The sequence below is a fragment of the Amblyomma mixtum genome, chromosome 1 (genome assembly GCF_055824585.1).
Source record: "Amblyomma mixtum isolate Tamu chromosome 1, ASM5582458v1, whole genome shotgun sequence".
Lineage (NCBI taxonomy): Eukaryota > Metazoa > Arthropoda > Arachnida > Ixodida > Ixodidae > Amblyomma > Amblyomma mixtum.
The window spans coordinates 61,149,654-61,159,261 of record NC_143012.1 but is presented as its reverse complement, the minus strand read 5'-3'; the positions used below and the strand labels follow the sequence as shown (position 1 = coordinate 61,159,261).

The 9,608-nt window shown below is 49.4% G+C and overlaps 1 protein-coding gene across 1 annotated transcript; it reads right to left on the bottom strand.

Moving 5' to 3' along the window:
* Positions 1-6,431: 6,431 nt before the first annotated feature.
* LOC149366444 (putative ATP-dependent RNA helicase DDX5) lies at positions 6,432-8,117 on the bottom strand. The gene has a single exon (XM_089550803.1). The coding sequence runs from the start codon at positions 8,115-8,117 to the stop codon at positions 6,432-6,434; it is 1,686 nt and encodes a 561-aa protein (XP_089406929.1).
* Between the last annotated feature and the right edge of the window lie 1,491 nt (positions 8,118-9,608).

The following is a 9,608-nucleotide window of genomic DNA, read 5'->3' as shown; positions in this document are numbered from 1 at the left end:
CGCGGAGGGTGGGATGGTGATACAGTTTGTGAAGTAAGGTTCGGCGAGCGAAATGATGCCGACATGGTGGTGGCTCCAACTCGACACGTTGTTTTAATGCTGTGACACTGGTGAAGCGTGAATGACTAAACGGGAAATCAAAAGCCTCTTTACTAAGTAAGTACCGCTTGTCCACCATTGCCTTTCGTCAGCGCTTCAGAGGGAGAGAAAAGCGATCTAATCATTGATTCTGGAATTCCTCTTCGAACTTGAAATCTATAATAAGGGAGTAATTACTCATTGACATCCACCCGAGCGGAGCCAAACGGCTACAAAGGAAAGCTATACAGCTTTCTCAGCTTTCTCAGTTTCTGACAAAGCTGTATAGCTTTCCTTTGTAGCCGTGTGGCTGCGCTCGGGTGGATGTCAATGAGTAATTACTCCCTTATTACAATTCTACTCCACCTTGGGGGATTCGCCTAAACATTTGACCAACGCAGTTCCCACTTCGAGTTATTGATCAATTGGCTCTCGCCCTACCATAAGCTTGCAATCCCGGTTAGCTGAATTGGTAGAGCGACCGCTCCGGTGAAGCGGTGGTCCCGGGCTCGAACCCCGGACCAGCACGAATTTTTCTTTAACTACGAAGTTTCTGAGAAAGCTGTTTGGCTTTCCATTGTAGCCATATGGCTGCGCTCGGGTGGATGTCAATGAGTAATTACTCCCTTGTTACAAATCTACTCGACCTTGGGGGATTCCCCTAATCATTTGACCAGCTTGAAATCTGGTTTTAGTGGATAGCTAAAAGGAGAGGACGCTTTCGGAAGCCACGGCATGGTTACGTAAGTTATCTGTTCTGAGCAGTTTTGTATTTGTCTAGGGTAAGAAATGCGCGTGTGGTTACAAGACAGCCCAGGCGAAAAAAAAATGTAGAATGCGCAGCTGAACTTACCGAAGAGTTCCGAACCAGGCGGGAATCAGAGAGGGTGCGCACTATGTGAAGCCCTAAGCTAATCAGCATATTTCCGACAGGACAGACTGTTACGGAGAAAGTGCATACCTTGCAGCGAGAAGAGCGCGGTAGGGTGCGGGGAGACAGCTCCTCTGGAGCGACGCAAAACAGTGAAATGGAAGATGATAAAGAAAATATGAAGACACTAGAAACAACGAAACCGGCGAGTTGTTTCCGCGGTATGTAGTCCGGACTCTTCGCCATACGTTGTCGGAACCATGAGACCCGTACTTTCATTAGTGACATGTTCCTACTCCGGCCGTACTTAACGAGACATGCAGATTAATGGCAAGCCTCGCCGTACTCTCAGAGATTGCGCGATCATTACGGACAATTCCACCCCGCATACGTAACTGCAGTCCAATTTATGCGGAAACAGGTGGCAGAGGATAGCAGTGCGCATATACGTCCCAGTCGCACGTGTCAGGATCGAAGCCCACTTATGCGCTTTGAGCACGGATGCGGCGGTTTCGCGAAGTCTTCCTCTGTGGCACCCGTACCTTTTTTTTCTCCAATTGTTCGGAACAGATGCTGCGAGCAGGGGACCTTAGCTCTGGCGGCATACGACTATGGTGCAGCCATGGATTGATTAAAGATGTATATAGATTACGTGCACGCAATCAGACCTTGGGGGGAGCACTGAACATTTGGCAGCACCTGCCGCATCCCAGCAAACCAAAAACCTCTCAGAGACATCGCTAGACGTCTCTAGACGTTTCTGAGAGGTTTTTGGTTTGCTGGGATTCTAGACAGGAATACGTCGATTTGGGAGTAAAAATATAGTAAGGTGTCCTCTAGCGCACACACTTTTATAAAAGAGTGTGCGCTAGAGGACAGTTTACTCCGTTTTTACTATTTTCGGTTTAGACTGTGCCTTCCGGAGATTCCAACGGGGAAGATGCCTTTGATGTCAGCTGCCTAGAAACATGAGCTCCGAAGCATTAGTGAACTCTTTAGAAGCTCACAGGCGCGCTCTGCACGATATCGACATTAGCAGATGTTTGCATCGTAGCATTTGCTCTTTCGCTGCCAGCCTGGAACACCTCCTGGATAGTTTTGGGAATAGCGTGCACGTCCCTTGCCAGCAGCTTTGGCAATCGAGTCGGGGTTGTGCTGCGTTCTTTGTGCGATGGATAAGTGCACCTGCAGAAGAAATAAGACGGCTTGCACTTGGACCTCCTTGCCTAATGAAGGATTTCAGCGGATATTAGCCTAGTCTCACCGGCGGAGTGTCACCTGGCAAGCTAGGAAGACAACCATATCAGGACTGCGTTTAATTAATAGAGTAGTACTCACTCATCGTTCTTTCTCTTACGCGACAACTTTCTCTGGCCTCACGTTGTGAACAATCGAGCATAAAGCATTCTTAGTTCTCCCTCCTGAACATAAAGGATAGCTCGAGGGTTTTGCTCTCATCTGAGCTTACAAACGGGCGAAATGTAACGAGCGCACGTCGAAAATCGATCCTGCAATGAACGCCCAAATTTTATCGAATTTTTAAACAATCGAACACAATGTCAATCTCCAACGGGCATCAGTTCAAGGATGTGTTGCCCAAAGTATTGCTGGAAGAAGATTGTTCTCTGGGAAAGGTTAAGCGCTATCATCTCCTTTTACGACGGTTCAATACCAACGTCGCGCACAAATTTTGATGTTGTCAGGGTTGAACCAGCGGAACACAGACGCAGGACAAGAAAAAGGAGGTACACACACCACACCGCTGGACTTGCAACTGATTTATTTCGAAGAAAACCATCACATTTAAAGGTTTCCCTGCGCAAGCGCACACTCTGGATGATAGGAACAAGTGTATTAAGATAAAATAAAGTTATATTCTTTATCCGTGATAAAAACCGAGGGATCGCTGACACACTTCTTGTTTTTCCTGATTAGAAACGCTTCAAGAATTTCACGCTCTCGTCTTGTTTTCCCCCGACCGATAATGCTCGTGCGGTGAAGCAAAGGAGAACATCCTTCGCATACCTTAACATGCAAGGCTAAATTGCTTCCAGTGCCTGAATTGAACGTTGTTCGGTGCTGCCTCAGACGTTCATTGATGCACCCTCCGGTTTGCCCGATGTGGGTTTTCCCACAGGACAATGGGATGCAGTACACCACCCCTACTTGACACGAAGTGAACCTCGTTTGGTGCTTGGTTTTACAGGTCCCCTTTTTCTGCGGGCCACCAGAAATATGGGCGCACAAACCAGGCAGTTTTCGGGGGGCAGAAAAAACCGTAGTGACACCGAATTTTTGTGCCACTTTTTTCAGACAATGCGATGTCTTGTGGCAGTAAGGAAGCACTTCAATCTTCTTCCTGTTCTCTTGCGATGGACTTGCAGACTTAGCCGACAGTTTCTTCATCTTATTCCCCAGTGATTCACCCACCGCAAGCAAAACCGACGGGGAAAACCCAAAATCCGACAACCGCGCGACCTGCTCGGCCAGACTTTGCTGCATGACATGTGGGCAACTTTTCTTGAGAGCGTTCGAAAACCACAAATTTGCGATGCTGCCTTTCACCAGCTTCGAATGAGCCGATTCATATGGCAAAAGCGACTTTTTAGTCCTGGGCGCATATTTCCAACACACGTGCCCGTCGGGTAAAAAAAGTCAATTCTAAATCAAGGAACCTAATGATCTTGTCAGAAGGAATCTCTTTGGTAAAAGCCAAGTCGTTAGAGCATGCGCTAAAAACATTTAAAAGCTGGTCTGCCACAAGAGTGAGCTGGTCAGTTTCATTTAATTTTAAAACCCCTCCACCAGTATCTACTCACCCGCCCCTCCCTACTTCATTTTCTCCTTCTCCAGGAGACCCGGACGGCCCGCAATGTCCCAGGCTACCGCGCCTACCATGCCACTACGGCCACACCACTTGCGTCTATTTATGTACGCAGTGACGTGCTCGTAGAGCAAATTGACATCCCCTCCACCCTCCTTAAATATTTAGTTGGTGTGGTTTATTACCACCCTTCTTCCCGCATCTCACTCGTCCTTTTGTCTTTTTACAACCCCCCTGTCACTTCCTCTTTATTCTCTGCTCTGGGCAAATTCCTTCGCTCTCTTTCTTCTACCTCCCATCTCCTCTTTGGTGGTGACTTTAATGCCCCTCACACACTCTGGAGCTACCCACAAACCCTCAAACCCGGCCGCCTCCTCCATTATCTGGCCCAGGAACGCCACCTCACCCTTCTTAATACTCCTGGCTCTCCTACTCGAGCGGGCACTGCCTCACAACGCCCTACGACACCGGACCTCACTTTCTTAAAATGACTAGAAAATCGTCCACATATCTGAAAACCCTAATAACACGCGTGTCTTGAATGGAATACTGTAGAATCCAGTCAATTTTTGCTAAAAAAATGTCACAGAGGACTGGCGCTACACACGACGCAACGCAGATCCCTCGGTTTTGCACCACGTACTTGCTATCATATTGAACAATTGTCGAATTTAAATACACCTTCAACAGCTCAAGGAAAGATTCCAGAGATATGCCACACTTATTCTGGAAGGAAATTGTCCCGGTTCTTTCAATTAATTCGCGTACAGCACAAAAGAGTTCATCATGCGGAACAGAGTAAAACAAGTCCACAATTACCAAAGAGAAGGCTGCATTGGCACCGGGAAAACCGGAACAGAGGCATTCTACCATGTTCAGTGAGCTCTTCACCCTAAAGGGATCCGTCAGCAGCAGACCCTCGAAGGAAACCTTGAGGTAGTTGGAGACGACTTTTTGCGAAGAGCCTTCTTCTGTAACGATGGCCCTGAACGGATAACCAGGCTTATGAGTTTTAGCGCTGAAGAACACCCGCAGGACGTCTTGATCACTCTTCCGAACTTCTTCCAGGCGACGCAAATTCAGCCGATTTAACAGCCCCAATGCCAGAGCCTTAGCGTTTCGTGGTTTTAAGTCTGAATTCCTGAAGTTCTTCTCGATAGCCTCGGTGGCTTTTGTCTTAAAAAGTGAAGAAGGCAAAACCACGAACCCACCTTCCTTATCTGCTTGCAGAAGGCTGAGGCCCTCCTGCTGGAAATGGTTGACCAAGGGGCGAATACCCTTGCTTCTTTTATGTCGGCTAGGCCAAGTCCGTGCAAGACAGCCGACTCCCTCCGAGACGCAGTGACTCTTCTCCTCAGGTGGTGCCTTTCCAGCAATACTGTGCACAGCTGCCAGAAGTTCATGCTTTCGAACCTGCGGCTCCAGGGCGTACTTAGGGCCAAGCTTCAATAGGTTGTCGAACTCCGATGGAAGGGAGGCTCCTTCTAGGTACGTCACAGCTGTCCTTGTTTCAGGCTGTCTCTTTTTCTTGGGCAAATGTCGCCGAAGGTCGTTCCAGTAGGTCTCCGTAAGTAGGGATGCTAGGCGAAGATGTTCACGAAGCCTGCTAGAAGCCGTCCAGGGATTCCCGATCTGAAGGCAGGCATGCCGCAGCCAATCCCGCAGGTGTCTGACCTGCCGATATAGCTCCGACTTCAGTATTCTACAGACACGCTTCCAGTGGCCTGAAGACGGTGGCAGAGGGCCGAAAAGCTGGCACACTTCCAATGGCGGAAATCCGCTTTTTAGACAATGTGACAAAAATCTTGCCTTACATGTAGTCAGAGCAATGGCGCTGACGCAGGAAGATAAAACATCCGAAGATGTTTGAACACGAAGAAAAGGGCCCAGAGTAGAAGAATAATAGTTCAGGAGCGTAAATTGCTGGGCTAGTTGGTTCATAATGTTGTCAGGGTTGAACCAGCGGAACACAGACGCAGGGCAAGAAAAAGGAGGTACACACACCACACCGCTGGACTTGCAACTGATTTATTTCGAAGAAAACCACCACATTTAAAGGTTTCCCTGCGCAAGCGCACACTCTGGATGATGGGAACAAGTGCATTAAGATAAAAGAAAGTTATATTCTTTATCCGTGATCCGTGCATTGGTGCATCAATGAACGTCTGAGGCAGCGCCGAACAACGTTCAATTCAGGCACTGGAAGCAATTTAGCCTTGCATGCTAAGGTATGCGAAGGATGTTCTCCTTTGCTTCACCGCACGAGCATTATCGGTCGGGGGAAAACAAGACGAGTGCGTGAAATTCTTGAAGCGTTTCTAATCAGGAAAAACAAGGAGAAGTGTGTCAGCGATCCCTCGGTTTTTATCACGGATAAAGAATGTAACTTTCTTTTATCTTAATACAGTTGTTCCCATCATCCAGAGTGTGCGCTTGCGCAGGGAAACCTTTAAATGTGGTGGTTTTCTTCGAAATAAATCAATTGCAAGTCCAGCGGTGTGGTGTGTGTACCTCCTTTTTCTTGTCCTGCGTCTGTGTTCCGCTGGTTAAACCCTGACAACATTATGACCCAACTAGCCCAGCAATTTACGCTCCTGAACAAATTTTGAAGTGCCACTGCCACTTGAGTTCTTCAGGCAGCCAGTACACAGCGAAGAATCACTGGTGGCAGTCCAGAGCAGGTGACCTTCCCGACGGCACCTTCCTCTCGGCAATGTTGAGGACGTCACGCGGAATGTCCTGTTCGGCATCGCGCAATATCGAAATCATCTTCTTGGCTTGGCAGCTGTCGGAGGGCGCTAGGAAAGTGTAGGCTTTACCGGAACCGTCGACGCGAGCGGCGTATTTGATTCGCTGGATGTACTCTTTTCTGGCGGGGCGGTCGTAGTTCACCACGAAACGCACGTCGTCCGCGGCCAGACCGCACACTGCCTCGCAGGTTGACACCAGAATGGGCACACTGCGGAGTCTAAATGCCTCCAATGCCCAGCGGCGCTCCTGTTCTTGCTTCTTCATGTGGACACCAACGGCAAGCCAGTTATGGTTGTGCATCTTGACCACCAGGTCGTCCACTGTCTGCCTCGCTTCCACAAACACGACTACTTTGTCCCTTTCATCACAGAGTATGTCCTGGAAGAGGGTGATGAGTGCATTGTCTCTTTCGTCCTCCTCGCAGACCAAGACCACGTGCTGTACTCGGTGCAACCGACATTCCAGGGACGTCCCGAATCTGACCGTCACGTGATCCGTGAGCAGTATTTCGCTGAGGTCGTCCATGTCCGCTGCCCACGAGGTGACCCACATGTGCGTCTGGCGATCCGGCCGGATGTGTTTTGCAATGGTGCGAAGCTGCTTCTCCAGGCCCATCGCCACCATGCGGTCCGCACCATCCACGACCAGGTAGGAGCAACGGCTCAGGTCCACGTACCTATCCTCCATGAAGCTCACAAGGCGGGCAGGAGTAGCAATGCAGATCTGTGCGCCTTTCTTCAGCTGCTCGAGCTGCGGTGTTTTCGGGAGGCCCGATAAAAGACACATAGCTCGAATGCGCGTGTACTTCTCGATGTTAAGGACTGCTTGCTCAATCCCTCGGGCCGACTCCCGGGTAGCTGCCAGCACAAGCACTATAGGTCCGTCGCCGGGCTTAAAGGGATAGTCATAGTGGATGTGAACGATGGCAGGGAGAAGGTAGCCCAGTATCCTTCTCTCAGCTTCGTTGATGACGATAGCGAGAAGGTCCCTGCCGCTGAGCGCTACTGGCCAGCACTGGCCGTGGAGCCCGCTGAGTGGGTCGAGCCCTATTGCCTGGGCGGCTTCCTTCAGGTATTTGGGGAAGCCGGCTTCCTCGATGTAAAGAATAGGCTTCGGCACGCCGTGGCCTCTTACCGCAATGTCATTGGCGTCACGGTAGGCGTCGGCTTCGGCGGGTGACCGCAGTGATGTATTCACATGCTCCCGATAAACCTTCTTAAATAAGAGTGGCAGTTCTAGGCGCTTCCAGTCTGGAGAACGGAGCCTCCGGGCACCCTCTCCTTGGATAGAACCTGCTGGAATACCCTCTCCTCTCCCGACTGTCAGGTTGACTTCTCCGGCCAACTCATCGGCTTGCCCTTGACCGAGGCCAATTAGAGCGTTTTGTGGCGCCATGCCGGCAACTCCTTCGTTGAGCCCGTTGAGTGCGACCATCCAGTTGTTGCCGTGAAATTGTAGCCCGAACAGGCCAGCGTTGAACAGTTGATGGGGCAGGCCTTGGTTGATGTTGTGGACCATGTTGAGAGCTCTGTTCAACGAATGCACGGCATCAATGGTGTCCTGCGCGAGGGCCTGATTTTGATGACCAAACATCTCGCCTGCGGTAGCGTTCTGTTCCTGTCGTAGTCGCTGCTGGTTCCACCGACGGCTGCCCTCCCTCAGCTGCCTTCGCCCTCTTCTTCGGTGAACTCTATTCCACGCATAACCGCAGGGATGTCAAAGGTATTTAACTCACACGATACTGTGTTCCTTACGAGGAAAATCCAAGAAATTTGAACGCAATAACGAGGCGAAAACCAGACGGTGAAATAAAAAAACACCAGAAGTCATGACGCTGATTGGAGTAGGTATAATGCGAAAAGAAACAACTCCGTGCTGGCGTTGCGATCAGCGCGAGTCCTGACAAAGACGAAAAGCGTACACTAGCGCTGGTCAACATGCTTCTTCTTCTTCACCATATGAAAATGGCACATACCCACGCGGGGGGATTGGCCAAGGTACGGTGGTGAATGCCAAGGAAAAAAAACGGGAAATAAAAGCTAAGGTAAATAGTAGAATGTTTGAAATTAGACAATATGTATGAATTGTTAAAAATTTTTAATAAAGAAAAAAATTAGATATTTGAGGAATAAAATAAAATACGGTGGAAATTTATATGGATGAGGATGATGATGATGTCCTCAGGCTTAATGGCACATAGCCACTGCGGGGGATTGGCCAGGGTGCATAGCTGATACAAACGCACTCGTGTACAGGGAATGTGGTATTTTGATTTGAGTCCATAGAACACTTTTTCATTTCCTGCCGGCGGTTCGCTTCTCTCCGCAGAATTTACTTGGAGATCCCCCTCGCTCGACTCGGGCTTCCTCTGTCTATTCCGATTATCCTATCATTCGAGGCAAGCGCCTGTGTGCGATTATATTCACGATTATATAATTTCATCTGGTAGATTCCTCTGCTAGAATGTGAATACACTACTTTTCCTCTTCCGTATTTTTTGTTTTGCACAAATTCTAGCTCCAAAATTATCAAAATGCTCCATTCCCTGTACATGTGTGCGTTTGTATCCGCTATGCACCCTGGCCAATCCCCCGCCATGGGTATGTGCCATTAAGCCTGAGGAAATCATCATTCAGAGCTTGAGAGCGTGAGCTGCCCTACGTACGTGGAGCATCGACCGCGTTCTTCTGTCCTTCATCACCGGAGTACTGCTGATCCCTGCCGTCCCCGTTGGTGCTTCTGTTCCACGGCCTGCCTCTGCGTCTTCTGACCTGTCTTCAAATTTTCCCAAAAAGCCACTCAGGCTATGAGAGACGCCGTAGTGAAGGGCTCCGGAAATTTCGACCACCTGCGGTTCTTTAACGTCGAAATTTCCGGAGACCTTCACTATGGTGTCTCTCATAGCCTGAGTCGCTTTGGGACGTTAAACGCCATAAAACCGAACCAGATATGTACAGCGGATGAACAGAGGATCATACCGCGCCGGACCAACTCATACGTCCAAAAGAGTGAATCCGCAGGACTTTCGCCGGTTCGCGAGTAATGGACGTCTAAAAGCGAAAGTCCGCAGGACCTCTGATGGTT

Excerpts from the sequence above, each read along its gene's own strand:
- LOC149366444 (XM_089550803.1), bottom strand. The coding sequence starts at position 8,117 with ATGTTTGGTCATCAAAATCAGGCCCTCGCGCAGGACACCATTGATGCC.